The sequence below is a fragment of the Penicillium nucicola genome (genome assembly GCF_028828085.1).
Source record: "Penicillium nucicola strain IBT 29836 chromosome Unknown utg000007l, whole genome shotgun sequence".
Lineage (NCBI taxonomy): Eukaryota > Fungi > Ascomycota > Eurotiomycetes > Eurotiales > Aspergillaceae > Penicillium > Penicillium nucicola.
In genome coordinates, this window is record NW_026643131.1 from 405,117 (window position 1) to 427,688 (window position 22,572).

At 49.5% G+C, this 22,572-nt stretch overlaps 10 protein-coding genes across 10 annotated transcripts; 3 read left to right on the plus strand and 7 right to left on the minus strand.

Annotated features, from left to right (window-relative positions):
* Positions 1-51: 51 nt before the first annotated feature.
* Positions 52-903, minus strand: N7511_007215 (25S rRNA (adenine2142-N1)-methyltransferase; the record flags this gene model as incomplete). Its single annotated transcript, XM_057129592.1, has 1 exon — positions 52-903. One exon carries the CDS (start codon positions 901-903, stop codon positions 52-54), a length of 852 nt encoding a protein of 283 aa, XP_056982660.1.
* Positions 904-1,242: 339 nt separating this feature from the next.
* Positions 1,243-2,151, plus strand: N7511_007216 (60S ribosomal protein uL23; the record flags this gene model as incomplete). Its single annotated transcript, XM_057129593.1, has 4 exons — positions 1,243-1,267; positions 1,593-1,642; positions 1,719-2,005; positions 2,064-2,151. 4 exons carry the CDS (start codon positions 1,243-1,245, stop codon positions 2,149-2,151), a joined length of 450 nt encoding a protein of 149 aa, XP_056982661.1.
* An 802-nt stretch (positions 2,152-2,953) lies between these two features.
* Positions 2,954-3,347, minus strand: N7511_007217 (Tim10/DDP family zinc finger protein; the record flags this gene model as incomplete). The annotated part of the gene is made up of 2 exons (XM_057129594.1): positions 2,954-3,120; positions 3,248-3,347. 2 exons carry the CDS (start codon positions 3,345-3,347, stop codon positions 2,954-2,956), a joined length of 267 nt encoding a protein of 88 aa, XP_056982662.1.
* Positions 3,348-3,641: 294 nt separating this feature from the next.
* On the plus strand, positions 3,642-4,272 carry N7511_007218 (BUD31 family protein; the record flags this gene model as incomplete). The annotated part of the gene is made up of 3 exons (XM_057129595.1): positions 3,642-3,813; positions 3,928-4,058; positions 4,129-4,272. 3 exons carry the CDS (start codon positions 3,642-3,644, stop codon positions 4,270-4,272), a joined length of 447 nt encoding a protein of 148 aa, XP_056982663.1.
* Positions 4,273-4,820: 548 nt separating this feature from the next.
* N7511_007219 (forkhead box transcription factor) lies at positions 4,821-6,914 on the minus strand (the record flags this gene model as incomplete). The annotated part of the gene is made up of 1 exon (XM_057129596.1): positions 4,821-6,914. One exon carries the CDS (start codon positions 6,912-6,914, stop codon positions 4,821-4,823), a length of 2,094 nt encoding a protein of 697 aa, XP_056982664.1.
* Positions 6,915-8,407: 1,493 nt separating this feature from the next.
* N7511_007220 (aspartate kinase) lies at positions 8,408-10,155 on the minus strand (the record flags this gene model as incomplete). The annotated part of the gene is made up of 4 exons (XM_057129597.1): positions 8,408-8,505; positions 8,596-9,845; positions 9,907-9,987; positions 10,046-10,155. The coding sequence occupies 4 exons, from the start codon at positions 10,153-10,155 to the stop codon at positions 8,408-8,410; spliced, it is 1,539 nt and encodes a 512-aa protein (XP_056982665.1).
* Positions 10,156-10,955: 800 nt separating this feature from the next.
* N7511_007221 (uncharacterized protein) lies at positions 10,956-13,702 on the plus strand (the record flags this gene model as incomplete). The annotated part of the gene is made up of 9 exons (XM_057129598.1): positions 10,956-11,441; positions 11,493-11,960; positions 12,012-12,043; positions 12,096-12,253; positions 12,319-12,523; positions 12,571-12,580; positions 12,957-13,154; positions 13,291-13,439; positions 13,501-13,702. 9 exons carry the CDS (start codon positions 10,956-10,958, stop codon positions 13,700-13,702), a joined length of 1,908 nt encoding a protein of 635 aa, XP_056982666.1.
* An 81-nt stretch (positions 13,703-13,783) lies between these two features.
* N7511_007222 (non-canonical purine NTP pyrophosphatase) lies at positions 13,784-14,598 on the minus strand (the record flags this gene model as incomplete). Its single annotated transcript, XM_057129599.1, has 6 exons — positions 13,784-13,852; positions 13,905-13,966; positions 14,014-14,050; positions 14,087-14,255; positions 14,298-14,371; positions 14,428-14,598. 6 exons carry the CDS (start codon positions 14,596-14,598, stop codon positions 13,784-13,786), a joined length of 582 nt encoding a protein of 193 aa, XP_056982667.1.
* Positions 14,599-14,962: 364 nt separating this feature from the next.
* Positions 14,963-19,966, minus strand: N7511_007223 (type V myosin; the record flags this gene model as incomplete). The annotated part of the gene is made up of 6 exons (XM_057129600.1): positions 14,963-15,281; positions 15,333-15,406; positions 15,457-19,312; positions 19,367-19,556; positions 19,613-19,745; positions 19,832-19,966. The coding sequence occupies 6 exons, from the start codon at positions 19,964-19,966 to the stop codon at positions 14,963-14,965; spliced, it is 4,707 nt and encodes a 1,568-aa protein (XP_056982668.1).
* A 701-nt stretch (positions 19,967-20,667) lies between these two features.
* On the minus strand, positions 20,668-22,146 carry nap1 (histone chaperone NAP1; the record flags this gene model as incomplete). Its single annotated transcript, XM_057129601.1, has 5 exons — positions 20,668-20,721; positions 20,773-21,113; positions 21,164-21,877; positions 21,950-22,029; positions 22,100-22,146. 5 exons carry the CDS (start codon positions 22,144-22,146, stop codon positions 20,668-20,670), a joined length of 1,236 nt encoding a protein of 411 aa, XP_056982669.1.
* Between the last annotated feature and the right edge of the window lie 426 nt (positions 22,147-22,572).

Below are 22,572 nucleotides of genomic sequence, written 5' to 3' on the forward strand. Positions count from 1 at the left end.
TAGCTAGCTTTCATTGCTGCTCGAAGCATCAATGTGTATGTCGTATAGAGTTCAGCCTTTGTTGATAATGATGGAGAAATTGTTTCTTGTCTTGCCAGACCTCAGCTCTTCCTTCTTGTAGACCTTAGGCGCGTAGGTACCAGAATGTTCCCAGAGATGGAATACTAGCTTCGAGGTCCGCTTGCTCTGGGTTAGACGGAAGCCCAAGCAAGTCATGATCTCTCCGAGTCTTTCTTCGTTGAGGTAGCGTGAGTTGTCGACACAGGCAATGGGGAGCACCAGAAAGAGTGTCGGAACAAGCTCAATAGGGCATTTCGAGGTCAAAAACTTGACGCATCGCTTGAGCATTTCACCTCGTCCCGTGGCGTCAGGAACGTAGTTTAGTACCAATGATAGACTAATCAGGTTGAAACGTTCCGCGTCACTGGATGGCAAAGGGCGTTCCATGAAATCTTGCTTGAGAATCCCGGGTTCTTGAGAGTTCAAGTCGATTCGAGTGACATCCAATGCTGCGTTGGTCGAGCAGGCGTTCTTTGTGCTCAAAGCTCCAACTTCAAGAACTCGCAGCTGAGGGATACTCTTGTTCCATTGACTAAGCTGTGGCTTGATCCAGTCAATGAGAACCTTGCTGGAATCACCACCGCGGTCCATTGACTGGCCTAGCTTGCTGGCGGTCTGGTAGCTCTTCAAGCCTCCATTGGCTTCAATTTGAGCATCGATGCTGCAGACCCGGGCCTCATCGCCAGCTGCCAGGGCTTGTGCCCGAGTCTTGAGAAGCCTGTGATGAGATCGAATGAGATTTCGGGTTGCTTTAGCTGACAGCGCAGCCTCCTTGGATTTAACGATTGGAGGCCGACTATGGGACAACAACATCGGTCTCTTGGATCGTTTGTGAGGGGCCATGTCGGAATATGAATGGTGCTGTCAGTTGTATGCAAGAGGTACACCTCAGTTACTAGAGTCTCGAAAGTCTTTTCACAGTCTGAATATACAAAGTGGTTGAAATATGCTGCAAAGAAAAGCTGGTGAAGAAAAAGCCCAAAGACGCCAAGAGTTATATGCGAGTTGATTGGCCAGGAAAATGACAATACTGTACTGTCTGGTAACCATAAATTACTTAATCATCGCCCACACAGGTCACCTGACCCACACAGCGCTAGGGTTTTCGCTAAGCGAATATACCTCCAAATCTTCGATTCCTGACACTGTGACAAGCATCATCGACAGCGACCGACGACAGCCATGGCCCCCTCCGACAACAAGACTGGTACGTTGAAACATGCATGCCTTGCTCTTCTATCGTGCCCCCAACATTGCCAATTGTGAATTTGCCGACTGGACGTGGACGACGATTTCGATATATGGATTCGAAAAAAATTTACGACATTTCGATATTGTGTTGCAAAGCGCCGGGAATATTGGGGAACACACTTGCATCACTATCGAATATGTCAACGAATCACATATCAATATCCTCTCGTTCAGAACCTCATACTCGTCCAAACGGCAAATTTCGCAAATGGCACACGACATGTGCAAAAAAAAAAAAAAAAACCTTCAGAGCACCTGGCTAACGGGCTCTCTCTTTACAGGCAACAAGAAGGCCAACGCTGCCGCCAAGGCAGTCGTTAAGGGCGCCTCGGTACGTAAAACTGCAAGATGAAGCAGACCAAAGAAATTTCTTTTGGAGCCTATCGCTAACGCGGTTGTGGCAACAGCTTCACAAGTCCCGCAAGGTCCGCACCTCGACCACCTTCCACCGCCCCAAGACCCTCCAGCTGTCGCGGTCCCCCAAGTACCCCCGTGTCTCCATCCCTCATGCCCCCGCTCTCGACTTCAACAAGGTCATCCTGTACCCCTTGAACACTGAGAGCGCCATGAAGAAGATCGAGGAGAACAACACCCTGGTCTTCATCGTCAACGTCAAGTCCAACAAGCGCCAGATCAAGATGGCTCTTAAGAAGCTGTACGATGTTGACACCGTCAAGGTCAACACCCTTGTCCGGTATGTTTCTTCCCTGTTTTGTGTGCCGTGTATATGAATCTTTGCTAATTCGACCTAGTCCCGACGGTACCAAGAAGGCCTTCGCTCGTCTCACCCCTGACGTCGATGCTCTTGACATTGCCGCCACCAAGCTGGCCATTGTTTAAATAAAATTCACGAATGGATTTGTTTGGGTTTTGGCGAACTGTGTTTCCACCGGGGTCTAAAATACCAGCCTGTGTTCCTCGGCTGTCCTGCAGCATCGAGTGCTGAATGATCAAAAAGAACATACCCTTTAACGCGTCTTTCCTGAATGTATGGACTTGTGTCCTGTGGGCCATGGCATCTGTGCTCCATTGTAGACATGATAACGTAGTGTATAAAGTAATCTGACATCATGGTCTGTTAGTGTATGTGCTGGCGCATGAACCTTTGCTGGTTGAAATGCGCATTCAGACCGAAAGTTCAGCATAGAGGTGGATGCTCCGGTATCCCATGTTGATCTTGGCTCCCACTCTCACCAGCCTAGGGCGTGTCAGAAAGCGTAGGTCTGTGGTCTACTATGTTTCTCTGTTTAGTCAATACCAATATCTACTCTTTACGATTATAGCACAAGACACAACCGACCTTGGATGTGCCCTCTATCCGAACTACTCAGCCTAACAAACAAGAACAAGAAGAACAAGTACAAGTACAAGATAATATCGTTCATAAATTGACTCTAGTATACAAGTGGTGAATATGCAATCCATCCATCAAACCCATACCCCAAAATCGATACCGACAGCTAGCAGTTAGCAGCTGGCAGCCTGTAGAACCCATCCTAGTCTGACCCAGATACATGCACCCAGATCATCACTAGTCATAAAGATTTCGAAAGAAGGCAACAGTCTCCCATCACATTATAGCCGGAGAGATGGAGGAGTATGCAGGAGCAAAGAGAAGATCAAGAGCAAATGTCAGTCACATTTAGTGGCCGCGCATGTTCTCCAGCTTCTGCAGGATGGACAAGCTCGTGTCCATCCACCGGTCAACGCAGTTCTGTGCGCATGTCTCCTCAGACTTGTCGAGAGTACCAGAGGTGATCTTGCTGGTGATGCACTTTTGCCAGCAGACTTCGTTCAGGTGGTGGACGGCTACAGGAAGTGGGTGTTAGCAATGGGTCTTATAGGGAGTGGGGGAGGATTGGAAACTCGGACACAGATAGTGGAGGAGTTGGGGAATGCTGTAGATATCTGATTTGCATAGATGAAGTGAACTTACTTTGTTGGATGTTGCCCTTCTGGGCTTCGTTGTTCAGGACCTGGTTAAGCTCCTTCTTGTCGTTCTCGGACAGCTTGGTGAGGTCAAGTTGAGTCTCCATTGTGAATGAATGTGAATAGTAGAATTGAAGGGAAAGAGGTAACGGTGAATGGCTTGTGAAGATGGGATGGACGAGGCCGTGAAGCTGGACAAGTCGCCGTTCAAAATCAAAGGCGGTGTGCAGTGGCACAAAAATGACGCGCAGTTTTCCCTATCGATAGGCGACTTTATGACTCCCTCATCTTCTTTTCGTTCTTAGTTTCTAGACGAAGAGTGCTGTTTTCGCGTTATCCTCCGTTCGTTCTCTACTTGCATTCTCTCTCGGTGGTGTGTATATTTTGTCAAATCGCCCATCATGCCTCCAATCCGCACCTCTCGCAATCGCAAGCCACCACCCGCCGGATTCGATGATATTGAAGATACCCTCCTGGAGTTTACCAATAAGATGAAAGATGCCGAGAATGCGTCGCATGAAGGAAAGAAGAAATATGAAGTGCTCTGGCCTATTTTCCAGATCAGCCATCAACGTACGTTGCTGCCCCCCGCCATTCAACCCAGATTACTAGGCATTATGCTTCCACCCTCATCTTGCGATTCTCTTTTTCAAGACCCCGGCTGACATCTAGTTTTGGATTGAACAGGTTCACGATACATCTATGACCTGTACTACGAGAAAGAGGCGATTTCCAAGCAGCTGTATGAATGGCTTCTTAAGAATGGCTATGCCGATGCCAACTTGATTGCCAAATGGAAAAAGCAGGGTTATGAAAAGGTGAGTCTCTTCTTTTTATCAGGCTCCTGTTGGGCCAACAAAAAGCAGCCTACTAATCAATATTTACCAGCTGTGTTGCCTGCGCTGTGTCCAGACGAAAGAGACCAACTTCAACTCGACATGTATCTGCCGTGTGCCCAAGGCGCAGCTCAAGGAGGACCAGACAGTTCAGTGTGTCAGCTGTGGCTGTCGGGGTTGTGGAAGCAGTGACTAAAGATGTGTTGACGTGGCGAATCAGCCATACGCATGGGACAAAAAGGGTCGACCACGGGCGTTTCGGTACTTGCATGATCTCTGTTCTTTGGAGGATTTCTGGGTAAAAATGTTGATAACCAAACAAGTAATGACATTCAATTGCTAACTACATTAATTCAATTCAATAGCGCCGCCAATGTGTCCCAGTAGTTTCCCATAATGACAGCCCTAAACCCAATATCCCAAATCATAAAACCATCGCTTGCTCATGTACATCTTAGCGTCGTCATTAAGGTCGTAACCAGCCATCCCGGGCTCGGTGGAAAAGCAGAACGGCTGCTGCGGCCCAACTCCTAAAGAAAAACACCGCCCACAAGACCTTGGAAACATCACCGAGTTTCAACTCCAGAAACAGAAACATTTTAAACAAAATCAGGGAATGCAGGAGAACGCAGGAGAACAGGAAGGGGGTAGTGAGAACGACAAAACATCAAATCAAATCACACAGGAATGGGCCTCAAGTGTGCCCATGGCAAAAAGAAAACAAGAAAGAGAATCATTAGGGTCTTAAAACAGAGTTGTGCTGCTGCGGTTACCCAGTTGGGGTCGCGAATGAAGCGACTTGGGCTTCAAAGTGTCTTCTTTGCTCATACCTCCAATCTTCTGGAAGCCTTGCAACAGATCAACGCCATCAACTTCGCCAGAGCTGTCATTCCCCTCATCGAAGAGATGGAAAGAGAAGAAATCTTCTTGGCCGGCATCTCCATAGCGGTGTGTTTCTGGGAGCTTGGATGGCGACTCGGGGAATATGGCGGACTTGGATCTGGGGAGAGGAGGCACTCCAAAGCGGCTGTTGATGTTGACAGAGGTGATGTCGGTGAGAGCAGAATTTCCACTGTCGGTTCGTCCACGCTTGACTGAACGCTTCTCTGGTGATCCATACGAGATTTGATCTGCGCCAGTGTCTGCAAAGACATCGAAGGTCGTATGATAGTGATCATTGGGGGTATAGCTTTCGTCTTGCAAGTTGAACGCCGGGCTCCAAGGAAGTTCCTGGTCGGTAAGACCCAAGTGCTTAATAGGCGAGTTGACCATTTGCTGGATTTTGCGACGGTGATTTCGTAGGTTGGTGTTTGGAGACACGGAAGGCGGTGGCTTGGCAGGCTTCTTGAATTTGATCACAGGAGTCAATGGAGGCGGCAGCATGCTCACGTATTGACTGCGCAGAGGGGAAGATCCAATGATAGGGTTTGGATTTTTGCGCATTGTGGGTTGGCCTGGACTAATGTCATGAGACGAGCTGCGCATACGCGCAATTTCCTCTTCTGCACGACCTCGCTTGATGCGCGGTGGTTCGATATCCAAATCAGAAGTCAAAATGTGACCGGCCTTGTTCGGCCGGAAGGCAGATGATTCCAAAGATGAGAAGTAACCACTGTCGTTCATTGTGATCGACTTGCGCTTACGAGGGCGAGGGGCGGGGGTGGGTCCAGTTTGAGTTGGTGTAGGAGGAGTATTTTGACGGGCAAAGCGAGGAGGAGCAATGGGGGGAGATGATCGAATAGTCTGAGGGGGAGAGGAACGAGGAACTGTATGAGCGGCAGGGATTGGAACAATATCGTCTGCATCATCTTGAAGAGCCGGGTCGGACGCAGGTAGAGTCGCGTCGGAATCCAAGTCTGGCACTGGAGGTGGCTTAGGTGTAGGAGCATGATGGGTAGGAGGAGGCGGAACAATCCAAGTGGTGGTGCTGGCAGAGTGAGATAACCCAAGGTCGCGCTGAGGAATAGCAGGAAGAGGAAGGCTGGACATGGTGGCGCGGCGCACTTGCTTATCCTTGAGGAATTGCGCTTCCATCCCAGGTTCAATGGCCCAGTAGTTACCCTTGCCTGGGTCATCCTTAGGTCGCTCTTGCTTGATGAAGGCCTTGTTCAGACTGAGGTTGTGTCGGATGCTGTTTTGCCAGCCTGGGTCGCTGTTCTTGTAGTATGAGAAGGTGTCTGAGATCCACTTGTAGATCTGCGCCAGGGTCAAGCGCCGATTGTTTGCGCGCAAAATCGACATGCCAATCAAAGTGGCATAGCTGTAAGGCGGCTTGGTGCCGTCATCTTCAACTGACGGCATCTCGTGCGGTTCAGGTAGACACGCCGTTGTCGCGTCGTCGCGTCGTTGCTTTTTATTGGCGCGTTCCTTCAACGGCGCGGCTTCCATCAGCGTGCGCTTCATTGGAAGTTTTGATTCATATGACGGTTCGGGGAAGTCTGCGAAACTGTCATTTGACAGTTCTTCTGGGCGGTGGTTTTCTTTCGCAGATTGCGGGTTGACACTGGAGAAGGTGGTGAAGAGAGCAGATTGTGGCATCGAGGACTGGGAGTAAATTGGGAACGGCGCTTTCTTCGCTGGGGAGTCGGTGGTAAACATGGGCGGAGTGGGCGCAGAGATGGGGACGAAACCGAGTTTTCCGTGACCCGGGTGCGAGCCTTGGGGGTGCAAGGCTTTCGTCGGCGATGGCCTGTGCGAGCGGGAAGCCGGATAGAAAGACGAATTTTCAATGGGTTGGAGTGGTAGCGGTGAGGGTTGTAGACGGGGCTGCGATCTGATGATCTCAGATGGGGCCAGCACTGAAGAAACGTGTGCGCCCGACGAACGCGTCGATCCCATAATCTAAAGGTGCAAATCTGACGCAGGACCAGTCGCCTGTCACTCCAGGGATCGAGAGACGCGTCGAAACAAGCAGGCGCGACTGTGACAACAATGGCCAGAGGCCGGCGAACGGCCGAACGGGTACGCCGAAATGTGACGAGACTGCGCAGAGAATTCCTCTCTGGACCAATGGTAGATCACAAGCAAAGACCAAGATCCTCAGGCCGACATGCAGACTCGTTGGGCCACAAGGCGCTAAGGCAGTTGCGAATCAGGTCCCACGGATAGCAAATGACTGGAGATAGGATTGAATTTGGAGTACTGTTTGGGAGGGAGAAGATTTGAAAAGTACTATTGGCGATGTAGAAGTGGAGAATGAGGATAGACGATAAAAGATTGATGAAGATAGAGAGGATGAAAGTAGGTAGAAGAGTGGAGGGGATACAGAGGGGAGAGAGTGTGTGAGTACAGGGCAGTGAAGATCAGTAATGGGGGGCCAGGTTTCCCAGGGACGATCGGTCAAGAATGGCGAGGGAGGTTAGGGAATTCTCGAGCAGGACCTAATCATATTATAGCAACTAAAGGCCAAAATCAAGAAAAGTGCCCGAATCGACGGAAATCGAGAGCAAAAGCGCAGAAAGTGGGCAAAGGCGGGGAGAGGGAGAGTCGAAGATCGGAAGTTGGAGAGAGACGCCCTCAAATACACGTCACGTATGGTCACGACAGACACGCGTCACGCGTTTTACTAGGGGAGCAGGGTTGGGTTAAGGTGTGGAGGAGAGTGGATGCAGTGTACCATACGGTATTGTATCAAGGGATCTCCCTTGCTCATACTTGGTCGATCGGATCCACTGGGGTCGAAGTATGTCAGGACTTCCAACTATTGAATTGGGGATGAATTGCCCTCAATGCGGTGGATCTGGATACTACAATCTGACCAGAGAGACTGTACGGGAGAGACTAGACAACGATCGCTGTATCGCCCATGCAATTACTGCGCCGCTTCCTGGTCTACGGTATACCATCTCTCTGGTATGTCGATGTAACCTGAAACGGCGTCAACTATCCCTTGTTTTAAACTGTCATCCTGCAGGCTGGGAACTAGTGGCCAATGGATTGCAATGGTCGGCAGATGCATGTGCTTGACACTGCAGGTCCAACGGTGTCAGATAATTGAAGATCAGTGGTCTATTGCGTGAATCTAGGGACATGTCCTTGCTTCAATATCAGAAACACCTGGTTGCAGATTTCACAATGTACCCCGAACGCCGGGGAGTCTGCATCCCTCGATCATGAAACGCTTCATGACATCTATATGAACAAAAAAAAAAGGAGAAAACGCCAAGTTCGATGCATCACAAAAAGAAAGAAAGAAAGCATATGCTGGGCTTCCCCCGAGTCCCCCTTCTTTTGTGGACGGTGACCCGGGACGCATGCTTTTTTTGTGTCTCTAATGAAAATAAAAACCCACGGGATATCTTAAACAACAATGACTCTTTGCCGATGCAAAGTTAATCCAAAAAGGTGAACATGCTCGTATGGATGATGTTCAGGGCACGGTCGGCGTCGCGTTCTTCGATCACGCAGGAGATGTTGATTTCACTTGCACCTGCGAGGGGGGAAAATCGGTCAGCCCCGAATCAAGGGTAGATGGAGGAAGGGAAGGGGGTAGGAGGTGGGAAGACAATTATTCACTAACCTTGCGAAATCATCTCAATATTCACGTTGTTCTCCCCGAGAGTAGTGAACATACGACCAGCCACGCCGATCATATTCTTCATCTGCTTGCCCACCAGACTGAGGATGGCCATCTCAGGAATGATGTCAACGGTGCCGTAGCGTCCCAAATCATTCAAGGCGCCCTTGAGGTCATCGTCAATGACCTGATATTCATCCCGTCCGTTTCCATTTAACAGGGGTGCTTCTGAATGGAGGGCCAGAGACACGTGGACCTCGCTAGTGGAGATCAGGTCAATAGATAGACGCCACTTATCCAGCACAGAGAAGATGCCAGCAAAGAAACCATGTGAAAGGGACCGCTTGTTGGAGTGGACGTTGATGACCAAAATCTTGTGCTTAATGGTCACTGCCGTCGGCCGCTTTGGTCTCTCGCGGAAGCTGGGACTCCGTGTGCGGAACAGGCGAGGATCGTGCCCAGGGGTGGTTCTTTCCAATTCGGACGTGGAATCAGGGAAGATGATGGTGCCCCTGTTCTTCGGGTTCATGACATTTTTGATGCGGATGGGGATCTTGGCGCGGATCACTTGTTCCATGGTGAATGGGTGAATGACTTCGGAGCCATAAAAGGTCAATTCGGCGGCTTCGGCGGGGGTGATGGCAGAGAGCAACCGAGCCGTCGGCACCTTACGAGGGTCCGCCGTGAAGATGCCGTCCACTTCCTTCCACACCTGAAGCTCCTTGGCATGGGTTCCGACTGCAACCAGAGCAGCACAGAGATCGGTGTATCCACGACCAATCTGTTCCAACAAACCACCGGGGATGGTACCAAAGTATCCAGTCATGACCGGTACTCGGTGCTCACAGGCCGCGACTTTCTTGCCAAAGGCAGTCGCCAAAGTGTTATAAAAGTCTTGATCAAGACCGTGGTGACCAATGGGGAAATCGATGATCTCGGAAAGGTCGACATATTGTGAGTCAACGCCACGATCTTGCAACAAGGCCGCCATGACACGGCAGCTCAGCTTTTCGCCGGTGCTGATCACCTTGTCCACACAACGTGCGCTGATCTCCCCGAGGGTCTGGGCGGCTTCAAGAACTTTGAGAACCCGATCACATTCTGCACTGATATCTGCGATGACCTGATCTCGGATCTCGGGCGACTTGACCTGGTCCTGGAGGGCCTGCACATGTTCCAACCGAACAGCCTCTACCAATGTTCTATATTCCCGCGATTCGGAGTTCTCGGCATCCCGTGCGGCTCGCAATAACCTGTTTCGCCAATACATTAGCCTCTTTGAGACCACTTGCCATGGAATTGGGAGTGACTCACCGGTTGGTGGTGCCCTCGGCTTTCGTGGAACTACTCCGTGCTGAACAGACAACCGCGACTCGGTTGTCTACTAGGCTGGGTCTGGTGACAGATGGTGGTCAGTTGGGGGATGTTCATGTGTGGAATTGAGTCATCATACTGGACCACCTGCTCAATGATATTCAGAGCGAACTTGCCGACACTAGTGCCACCAAATTTCTGCACGACCCAATTGCTGTGGGCCTGGGTGGCTGATTGTAGAAGGGCCATGATCACGTCAACCCGGAGTCTATTGTGGAAAGAGAAGGGGGAGAGTAGAGTGTAGTTTGGGGATGAGGGGGGGGGAATCAGCGAAAGCGGAGCCCTACCTCATTCCGCCGCATTTGCAAAAAAAAAATCGTGACTCAATTGGCAATAGAGTTTGACCGCCTGCCCAAAGTAGTCCGGCCCTGAAACGATGTCGGCGCCCCAATCACGCCATTGTTATTATCGTCTCGGAATAACACTCTTCCGGGCGTCTTTCTACAGTACTACAGTAGCCCCGACTAATTGATTACATCTGGTTGGCAAGACTGATTCTGTCTTGACAGACTCATGACGAGAGTGCTGCTGGCCTTCTCAGTCTTTTTCTAACTCTCTAGTAGCGTAGCAAAGTATCAAACAGAGTCATCGAAGAGTATCTGTAGCTCTGCCAATCAGCGGTCTGGTCTTTGGGATATTAGATCAACAACTTCCTTCTATCAGCCATGTCACCACGTCGTAGGTCGTGATGTGACTCTATCGTATGAAATAATATGCGAAATAGAGATCGGTTTTAATGGGTTGAAGCTCTCTACAGTATAAGGTACAGTAAAGGGAATTCACATCTTGGTGGGTCTCGGGAACGGGCCTCGTTTAGGCTTTAGGCATCAGATTCGTTTTTCTAGATATACTTCCAACCATCCAACGTTGCTTGGAGTCTCCTATTTGATATTTCCTTTGCGTTGCAGGACATACATTCGCCATCTGGGTTGTATCTTCAACAGGACCCATTGATTTGCACCGTGTCCGCACTGGATGAAAACTTCATAATGGCCGATCACAGCATCCCATCATGTCCATTTTGTCCATTCACAGATCAAGATTCCGACTTTGTCGCGCAACATATCGAGTTCTGTCACCCTGAATTTGGGGCTGCAGGCTTTGTGTCCGAAAGCCCCCCGGTTGTGAGTCCGAGGCTGTCAGCCTCCGACGACCATACAGACAAGTATGTCGATTGTCCACATGGATGTGGGGAGACGGTGGCAAGTGCGGAACTATCAGATCACTTGGATCTGCATATTATGGAGGGCATGGGACTGGACGATGGTGGAGCTACGCGGGCACGCTCAAATGCGAGTCATGCAGATGACGATGACCACTTGTTTGACGAGGATGACTCGTTTGATATGTTGGGCCTTAGCAAGGGAGTCAAGCGTGGGATTCAGCGAGATGTTTCGCGAGCAAATACAGCAAAACCATCACGGCCTCGTAGCCCGCCGAGCGCAATGGGCCCTGATGGCGCAAAGAGGTTAGGGGTGTGTATCACATGTTGATCGTCGACAGAGAAATCACTAATCCTTTGGCAGCGCTCGGAACTGGGTCCTCATGCGCATGAAAAGAAAATGCCATCGTGGCTGAGAAAAATGCTGGAGAAAGGAGGCCGCACTTCCAAGCAAACCCAAATTACCTCGGATGGGAAATTGTCGCGGCGCGAGACAGTGGAAAATGAAACCGACAATCTGATTCCAATCCTGGCTCGCTTATGTGAACAAGACAAATCAGTGAAGCGAGCCTTCTTCTGTAGCCCCAAGGTCCGTCATATATGCAAGATGCCTCGAGAAGGCGGGTTTTGTGGCTATCGGAACATTCAGATGCTCGTCTCTCATTTGAAAAAGACTCGAAGTTTCGGATATGAGCACTTCCCGGACAAGGGTCCGACGATTTTGGATCTACAGGATATGATTGAATCCGCCTGGGATATGGGATTCAACAGTGCTGGGAGAACGGAGACTGGTGGTATCAAAGACACCCGCAAATTTATTGGAACACCCGAGGTATGTAGTTTTTCCATCTCATGTCTGATACGTCTGCTAACTATACTCCAGGCACAGGCGCTATTCATGAGCCTTGGAATCCCGTGAGTCGTGATGGACAGTTCAGAAAAAAGAACACCGCTAATTCTCGTTCAGGTCCGATGCCAGCAGTTTATGTGAAAGTAGCGACCTGCGCGCCTGCGACGCACTCTACATGGATGTAGCAAACTATTTCAGGTCGGCATGTTCATTGGAGGACGAAGAGACCAAAATCTTCAAGACTGATCTTCCCCCGATATACTTCCAACATCAAGGTGGGTTCAACTTCTATACACTCTCTATCGTATATTGTGTCTCAGTCCCTTACCCAAAGAAACAGGTCATTCCATGACAATCGTTGGGTTTGAAATCCGAGGAAATGGCAGTGCTAATCTGCTCGTCTTCGATCCTATGTTCAAGACTTCCCCTGCTATGGAACGTATGCTCGGGGCTTATGTCAAGCCAAACGATCCTACACGCCTGCTCAAGGCTTACCGCAGAGGCACGCCCTATCTGCAAAAGTATAAGATGTTCGAGCTTCTCAAGTGAGTGGTTTGACCTTTTTTTATTGTATCATACTAACCAATTGCAGGCTATGCACTGTTCAGAACGCCGAGCCAACCCTTAACTGATACAAGGGTGCTCGATATATAATCATGAATAACGAGAAAATGCTCCGCTGTTGTATAGTTCATACTCGTAGTGACACCGCCTACCATGCCGCCCGTTATACTGTCTTGAAATCTCCATGGTATATTTCTAAAATTACTTTCTAGTTCATGATCTACTGATGATCAGGATTGATTGCATGTGAGAACATCAAAGTGCAATAGAGTAATATTAAACGCACCAAGCACTGTGTATAGCAGGAGATACTCCCAAGGGTTCTGCCGGCAGTAAAATTAGTAAGTTACCCCTCCGACGATAAGATAGTGGAAAATTAAGTTGACTTCATCGACAATCCATATACACTACTAGTACACTCATCCAGCCATGCGAACTTCTCCGAACGTGATCATTACCGGTACCCCTGGCGTGGGAAAGACCGTCCATTGCGAGCAACTCGCACAAGAGATCGGTCTGAAGCATCTCTCCATCAACCAAGTCGCAAAAGACCGTGGCTGCTTCGATGAATATGATGAGGAACTGAAGACCTGGGTGGTCGATGAGGATAAGGTGCGACCCTCCTTTTTGAGTGAATTTTCTGCTCTAGTGCTCTCCGATACGAGGGCATGTGTGCAAATCAATCACACCAATCCGCTCCGTCCCAGATTCCTCGATTCACAGAATGCTAATCTGTTTCGATTTCTAGCTTCTCGATGCCCTTGAAGATGAAATTCCTAGTGGTGGTTACTTAATTGACTGGCATGCTTGTGATCTCTTTCCTAAGTCCTGGATTGATCTTGTCGTTGTCCTGCGGTGTCCCACTACAGATATTCTATACGACCGCCTCTCCTCACGGTAAGTCAATTGGCTTTGTGTCCTCATACAAGATTGAAACTAAGATCTTCTTTTTCGCTAGGGGTTACCACGATAAGAAACTGGAAGAGAACGTCGATGCGGAAATCTTTGGCGTTCTGCTAGACGAGGCCCGGGAAGCCTTTGATGAGGAAGTTGTAGTAGAATTAAACAGCGAGCAGGACAGTGATGTGGAAGCCAACTGCCAGAGAATCATGCAGTGGGTTGAGTCGTGGAAGAAGACGCAGACCGAAAACGCGGACTGAATCCAACCATAGATACGCTTTGGCTTCATTTCTCATTGTTCTATATGGTCTATCGTGGCCGCGTTATATACCCATGGCGACTTACTGCTGACCTTCGGCTAGCCACTGCTGCAACTTCACTAGCGCCTTGTATCGGTGGGAGATCTTGTTCTGTCCCGGTTCTCAGTATGAATTGAATCGAGGTCAAAAGAGGCCTTCTTACCTTGGCTTCCTTCTCCATCTCGGCGTACGTCTTTCCATCATACTCGAAAATAGGATCCCAGCCTGTCATAGATCAGAACAAGATTTTGCAATTTTGGATATTCACTTACCGAAGTTGGTTGGGCCTCTCGGCCGCACAATGGACCCCTGTATATCGCAATTAGATTCGTATCATGAAATGACCATGTATGGTGAACATGCCTCTGTTCTGCCTTGGAAGATAAGAGGCTCCTCTCCAGGTCCCCGACAAAAGGCAAAGGTGCAAACAGCTTCAGCTGTTCTGTCCTCAAACCCGTCAAGCATCTTGTTCAGGCCTTCGTGGCCCAGGGCCTCCATGAATGATTTGCTTGGTCTAATCAGCAATAAAATACACCAAGTGATCTATATCTCTCACATGTAAGGTCCAGGAAGACCCTTGAGTGCATGGAACTCGAGAGCAGTGTCCTCGGTCAAGGCAGGTCCATTGATCTGCGCCACATGAGTATATATAGACTTCAAATGGCAGGCTACTCATTATCACTCACTGCTTCAGCGGCACGTCTGGCCTTTTCTTTGGCAATTTCCTCAATGGTTCCTTGGATCTCAGGGACATCAACTTCCTGGTTGTCCACCTCGATAACATTACCAAGGATAGCCCGCACTTCGGACAGCTTGTTTTTGTTTCCAGTGATGAAGTTAAGCTTGGTGAGAGTCATTTTAAGGTGTTGAACGGGTACTTGGTTTCAATTTGGTGAGTCTCGTTTGGAGGTTCGGAGTGTTGCGACAGGTAAAAGGGTCGAACTCCACCCCACCGTCACCGCTCCAATATATATCCGCGTTCTTCAGACGGACCAATTTCATCTGTTTAATAGGTCTAGTATAACTACAGGCATCCTCATTTACGCCTACAGAGCAAATCGTATATGCTAACACGGGGTAGTTCTGTCTATAGCCAAGAACGTTTCATGCAAATCACAAATGAAAATCATCGCATCACTGTATCTCAAAGCCATGAAAAAATCCAGGCAGGTCGTAATCCGTAGCTCACAGGAAAGTCTCTCTAATATACAACATACAGATCTATTCCTCAATTACCCCATTGTCCAATTCGAGCTTCTCTTGCTGCGCCATCGCCTGCGCTGACACAATCTCAGCAAGTCGCTTCAGTCGCGGTGTTTGGAGCCAGGATGGGGTATAGGTCTCCAAAGCCGTGATGACACGAGGCTCGGCGATCTCATACGGACCACTGTCCTCCATGTCGACTGGCGCTAACAGGAGTACATCGCTCTTCTCTGTGACACGAGAAGCAACAGCCTTCATGATCTCGCCGTTGATGGGCTGTTCATAATCTGCAACCAAGTACTGGTTCAGAAGTTTCTGAATCTGGTTGGGTGACAGCCTGGAACGGTGTTAATGGATGGATATCACAGACGCTGTGGGGTAGACTTACATCCAGCAAATATCTTGAATGATTTCAATATCATTCAGAGTCGCCTTCTTCAACTGTAGGAGCTTTGTCGCTTGCTGTTATGAAAGTTAGCAGACCGAGACTACAAAAATGGAAAGAAACATACCATCAGATGCTCCAGCTGCAAAGTTCCCTCTGGCATGTCGTGACTCTTGCACCACTCCTCAATCCGAGTGATATTATAATTGATTTGAAGACCACGTTTCCATGAAAGGAAGTTACGCCGCATGAGAAGATCGTTAAATGCGGTGACACCAACCAGACGCAACAGCTCTGTCACGGTTTGAGTGACAATGGTGTCTTCAAGATAGAATGCCTTCATAGCTTTGTAGACACCGTTCAAGAGACTGAGAAGGTTGTCCATACTGTAGGCAGGATTGTTGTTAGAGGGCAAAAGCTTTCCAAGGAAACGATTGGTTTCACTGGTCACAAAGCCTGGAAGTGACTGAGACTCGATAATCGCAGGCACAATCATCTTGTAAAGCTTTTTCTTCAAGACCTTCATCCATGTGTGGTAAATGTTGAACTCTAAGCTTTCAAGATCGTGCTTGACGATCTCTAGAAGACGATCGTACTCATAGTTCTCAGTCTTCTGGGCCTCATACCAATCTTCCGCCAAGAAGACAAACGAGAGCATCTCGTGTACGTTGGACAGCCAAAACGCTCCAGGGTTGATTGCATCATCACCATCGTGCTGCATGACCTCTTGCTGAATGGACTGCATAACATTGGCCAGGAAGCGTTCTGACTCCTTAACGAAACCATTGTTCCACATTTCGGATGTAACCAGGTTGATCAAGTATGCCGGGAAGAGAACCTCCTTCTCGGTAGGTGGTGGGGTTGAGCTTGGGAGAGGGATCTTCAGGTTGCGAATCAGACCCATACCGACCTCCTCGTTCAAGTCATCCTCCTCAGAGAGTAAGTTTTCGAGTTCGTACTCAACGGATTCCGATCCCGGAGAGATCACTGCGTTCTGACGAGCGGCCATGGAACCAGGGGTGATTGCCATTGACACGGGCCGAGGGTTGTAGGCACCGCTGAAGCGATCCGTCTCAATCTTCTCCGCACCAGCGCTGCGTCTCTTTGGTTTGGGCTTCTTCGAGGACACCAGGTTGATCAACGCTGGTGCAGGCGCTTGAACTGCGCCACCGTTTGGAAGATCGCCATTGACCCCATTGACTGGGACAGATCTCTTAGCAACCTCGAGCTGTTCCTCAAGCTCCGAGACGCGCTGGCGGAGGCCAGACTTGTCTTTTTCGTGATCGGCGTCAATAAGCTTGAGACGCTCCAACTCCTCGTTGGCGGTCTGCAAAGCCTCTCTCGAGAGCCTTTCTTCTTCTTGAAGGCGTTTGATGTTAGCTTGAGCCTCGGTATGGCTTTGTTGTAGCTTAGCCATCTCCTCTTCAATGGCCTCTAAACGGGCCGCTGTGATACCAGCCTGGTTTGCTTCGACCTGAAGCTCCTTGGTGCGGGCCTCTAGTGTGTTATGGCGACTGCGCCACGATTTCAACTGAGTGTCGTAATTTTCCAGCTGCGAGACCAAGGTCCTGTTTTCGAGTTTGAGTGATTGAATGCTCTGAGTCAACTCCACCACCTTGTTTTCGAGCTTGTAAGAAATTTGCTTGAGATCACGGGCATCCTCACGGAGTCGCTTGTAAGCATTTCTCGCTTGTTTGCCTCTCCAAAGGTTCTGAACAGTGATGACCTTGCGGCGATACTCTCTCCAGGACCTCAATTGACGCCATGAACGGAAGGCACGTTGAATGACCTTGGCTGCGTTCCCATGAATAGAATCCATAATATTGCGCCGACAAAGGAATCCCTTGGCAATGGACTGGAACAGAATGAAGTTCTTGCGAATCTGAGTATACCGCTTCTTCTCCTTCTGGCCACGCCAGACCCGCTGAATCGTGGTAGCAGCCTTGGTGCGGCGAATATCCTGGGCGCGTTGACGTGCCAGGAATCCCCGGATAAAGGCCTGGGTGGTGAGAATAGACTCGCGAGCATCGAGGTAGCGACGTCGATAATACTTGGCTCGCAGATTCTTCTGGATCATGATGGCGCATTCGTTCAACCTGGAAGTTCTCAAATTCTCCAAGAAAGCGAGCATACCAGCCCGGAAGAAGATCTTGGTGAGACCCAGTTGGTACTTGACCTTCTTTTCGTGACTAGCTTCTCCAAGGGCCTTTCGTAGAATAGCGTGACACATCTCTCTGATCTCCGAGGTCCATTGCGATGAATGACACAGCATGTAATAGCGAATTGCAAACTCCTCATATGTCCATCGAGTTGGGTAACCAGCAGTACTGATTCGAACAGTTTCCAAGACACCACAGGCTCTCAGCTGACTCAGGACCATGGGCCCCTCGAATTTCCAAGCTTCCTTGGCCTCATTGGGCTTGATGCAGCGGATGTAATGAACTTCAGTAGAGTTGATTGTGTGCATCAGCTCAATCAGCGAAGACTTGAAGATACCTCCGAGCGTGGGTTTGCGGTTTACTGCAACACCGATCCGGCGACCGGGTGCTGCCACGGGCTTGGATGAAACAGAAGCAGAGTCCTTTTCACGGACAGCAGCGGCTGTGTCCAGGATCTCCTTGATGAATGAATTCGAAGAGTTGCGCAACACCTCCAAATGTTCATCAGGCACAGTATCACGGTTCTTTTCAATGAAACCATCAGATTCATAGGTAACATCGACAGCGTAATGACAAACAGTGAAAGCGGACTTTCCGAATCTGGGTTTCTTGTAGAACTTTTGCTTCTCGCCGGCAAAGTGATGATGAAGCTTGGTAACAAACTGCTCATCGGAGCCCATAGGAAGTCGAGATTCTTCATCCAAAAGCGACAGAACACCAAGCTTAGCTTCAATCAAATCGATACAAGGCTGGTTATCCGAGAAGTCGATGAAAGTCCAATCGATCTCCTCTCGCACATATTCTTCCTGTTCAAGCTTGAACACATGCTGGTTGAACTCTTGCTGGAGCTTCTCATTGGCATAGTTAATGCAGAATTGTTCGAAGGAGTTTTTGGCAAAGTGTTCAAAGCCGTAAATATCCAGAACACCGATGAAGCACTTGAACTTTTCAAGAACCTCGTCCGTGGCCAGACGGCGATTGATCTTGTCCACAAGCCAATCAAACAGACTTGAATAAATGAATTTGGCGACTGAATCTCGGACGACAAGAGCTTGTTGCTGTGTCAAGTTTGAAGTAATCTTTTCTCCACGGGTGATGAGTTGCTTCTTGACGATCCATCTCGCAAACTCGTTGGCATCAATACCAAGCATCTCACAAGCGCGCACAAGGGCGGGCTCGGTCGATGAAAGGGACGATTCGGTACGGGTTGCTGTGATTTTCACGTTACCAAGATGAAGCAACGCAGCAAGAACACGGAAAATGTCGGTTTGGTCTTCCGTCGGAACACCGATAGTAGCCAGCGACTTTCTGGTGGCCTCAAACTCAGCCTTGTCATCGACACCGTCAATAGTCGGCGTGCCGCCTTGGTTGAGATACTCAAAGTCCTCGGCGGACAAGAGATTGAGGTCTTGCTTTTCTTGGTCCGAAGCACCGGCAACAAGCTGGTAGAAGATGTGGTAGTTGCGCTCCTTCAAGGGCTGGAAAACCAATCTGGACCGCTCAAGAAGATAGGTTCGGATTTTGGCACCAATAATATTCGTTCGGTCATCGAACATGATCTCGATGTATTTACCGAAACGGGAGGAGTTGTCATTGCGGGTTGTTTTGGCGTTACCGAACGCTTCCATAACCGGATTCGTTGCCAGGATCTGCTCTTCGGTTTCACTGATGGCGTCTGCTCGACTCGTTGTGTACTTTCCGGGTTGATCAGAGGATTCGCGGGTCGCAAAATAACGCATAATGTACTTGGCGCTCACGGTCTTACCAGCACCGGATTCGCCCGATACCACAATCGTTTGGTTCTTTCCATCACGAAGCATGTCACTGTTAAAAAGATAAATGAGCGAGCGAAGCCAGAATGGAAGGGCTTATGCTTACGCGAATGCTTCTTCCGCAATCGCGAACAGATGAGGCGCCTGCGAGGCACGTTGTTTTCCAGCATAGATTTGTACCATCTGTGGCACATAAAGCGAATCGACTCGGGCGAAAGGGTTGGTTGCAATCAGGACAATACCACTGTAGGTATAAATTTCCTTCTGTGCATAGCGGAGTTTAATGGCCTGTAGGACTTTAAAGCCGTCAGCTGGGGAAGCAGCACGTAACAGATCTAGAAGCGGTACAAACCAGCGGGTTCGTTCAAATGTGAAAGATTCGTCAGATCTTCGCTTGCTTCGAGCATCGCAGGGTTCATCAACGGGGGTAGTTTGGGGTTGTTGTCAACCTGCAGTTCTGATTGCGTGGTCTCAACGGTCCTTGTCTGTTGATTTCCAGTATCGTCAGTCACCATATCTTCAAAGGACCAAAAGACCAGATGCGCATCCAGTCCTTATAGATTTGACTGACCTCTCCGTTCTCGACCTCAAACACCAGCTGCACCTTCTCTCCATCCACCAGCTTCTCTTTCACCTCGGATGCCAACCATCCCTCTGTTGGGTCGGGCTGCCAGGCCCTCGTCCCAACCTCATAAATGTGCGCCATCGCAGAAGTTCGTTATTCGTATTGTAAGAAAAAGATATAGGCAAGAGCTCGGGCCGGGGGGGGCTTCTTTAATCTGAAAGTGTTTCGAGGGGAGAATGAAAACGAAATCAAGTCCAAAGACAAGAGGGACTCTCCCTCATCTCATGTTCTGGAGGGGAAAAAGGGAATAGCTAAGAAGAGGATAAGAAATAGAGTGGTTGGGGAGGTGGAAAGGAAATCAACCCTTGGAGATTAACAGCTGGCCATTTAGCGAGAGCCCCTGAAAGAGCTTAGGGAAATATACGGGGGGGCGTCCCCACAACCTGTCACCGCCATCCCTGTTGGACCACTCCAGTGTTTTAGATGTGCATGATGAACATGGATTGACATGGATTGACATGTTTTACATGTTTTACATGTTTTACTGGTTTGACTGGTCTGGTCGGTTTCAGATCTCTTGTTTTACTCGTTTGGGTATACTTCGTGGGCATGGGAAAAACATATTCTATCAGCTATTGGGGCTTCTAATCGCCAAACTCCCCCTTGACAAGAGCGCTGGAGGCGAGAATTACACACCGATTATGTCAAGTATTGATTGAATATTAGAAAAGTAGGAAAGGGATCAGAGAGACAAGACAGGCATCAGAGAAAGCATAGCAAAATATCAGAGGGCACGATTTCTGTCATTCATGTTGGGCATTCGCCGTCAACTTTTTTTCTTCTTAGTTTTGCTTGCACTCGGCGGCCTCCTTCTTGGGCTTGGATGAACCATCGTCCTGGAATCATGTTAGTGGGGGTCGAAGATAATATAGTTCGGGGGGCTGTACCTCTTCGTCTGTGTCCTCCTCGTCCACATCACGGTCTGACCCACGCTCGTCCTCGTCCTCATCGTCATCCTCGTCCTCATCATCCTCATCCTCAAAGTCGTCGGCATCCATATCGTCACCCAACTCCTCGAACTGAAGAGCCTCACCGGTGAACCAGTCGATAGCACGAGGAATGAGCTTCTCCTTGATGTCTTCACCGAGCTGGTAGTCAAGCTCCAGGCGCTCTTCAATGTCGCTGGCAACTGACTCATCATCCTCGGTGGGGGGCTGTGGGGGCGAGAAGAAGTTGAAGAAGGATTCGGTGGGCACGCTGATCTTGACAACGCGGGTCTGCTTGGTGTCTGAAGAGGGTTGTTAGATGATGTGAGATACTCCAGATGGCTTGACTTACTCTTGTTGCGCTGCTTCTTGCTCTCTAGGCGAAGAGTCAGGTCCTGGTCCTCCTTCCAGTCGATCTGGGAGCCATCGGCGTGGTCGTAAATGAAATCGCCACCGTATCCGTTCTCGTCCTTGTAGAAGTATGACTTGGAGATAGTTTTGTTGGTGAAGAACTCGTTCTCGGAGAATTCGAAAATGAGGCGGAATCCGGGTCGGTCAAGGTACTCCATGCGGATGTCGATGAGGTGCTTAAGAGCCTCCTCGTCGCGCTCGGTGATCATCTCGGCGAGAGAGATCTGGTTCTTCATAGCAGACAGCCAGAACTCAGGAATGCCGCTCATGGGCTCACCCTCCTCCTTCTTGGGCTCCTCCTTGGTCTCCTCCTCCTCCTCATCCTCCTCTTCGTCCTCCTTGCCGGCCTCGATCTCCTCCTCAGTAGGTTCGACACCACCGTTGACTATCGTAGAACGACGCTGGTACAGTGGGGTGAACTTGCCGAAGTACTTCTTCTCGAGCTCCAACACCTCTTCCTGGAACTGAGCCTCGAGCTTGGCGTGCTCCTTCTGAAGACCCTTCAGGCCAGCAACACGGCGGCGGACAGATGGGGGGAGGGATTCGATGTAGCCGGATGAGCGACCGACAAGTTGACCCAGCTTTCCCTGGATCATAGAGACAAGGGCAGGGTTGCGGGCGAAGAGAGAGGCAGCGGCGGCATTGTCAAGGGACTCTGTCAAAACATGGGGGTCAGTCACTGAGCAATGGCGACCATAGAGGGGTAAATGAGAGATTCATTACTCACCTTCCTTGATGCTGGAAACACCAGGCTGCTGGGCGTGGGAAGAGATAGGAGCGTTGTTGGCCGGGGTGTTTTGCGGGGTCCTGGATTGCCAGTCAGTTTTTTTTTCTTCACTTGGATAAGTAAGAAAAAATAAAACAGGAAGAAGCATACGGTGCGACCGGGAAATCAGCCTTCTTATTTCTGATGGGCTCAGACATGGTGAAAGTCGAGGGGTAGAGATGGAGGGGGGGGGGGGATGAAGAAAGGAAGAATTTGATACTAGTTTTGGGGGAGAGGAGAGTCTGGAAGATGGTGGGATCGTTAGCGCCTCTGGCCGAGGGGCTTGGCGGGACGCGACGGTTCTGGTTGAGAATCGCTGCAAAGGCTGCAAATTCCCCCCCCAACAATACTTATTTGACTCTGTCTTTTGTCTAATCTGGATTCTCTTTTAGTTGTTTATCTTCTTCTCTTCTCTCATCTTTCTTTCTTTCTTGTTCCTGTCTCAATTTTGACCCTGGCCCTGGACTGTAAACCAGGTCCCTAGTTACCCCTCTCAGTCTTTAGATGTGACTAACAATCCTACCTGTCTAACCATCTAGATAGGTAGAGGTAGACTCGATAGAAGTGGCCAGGTCACTTTCAAC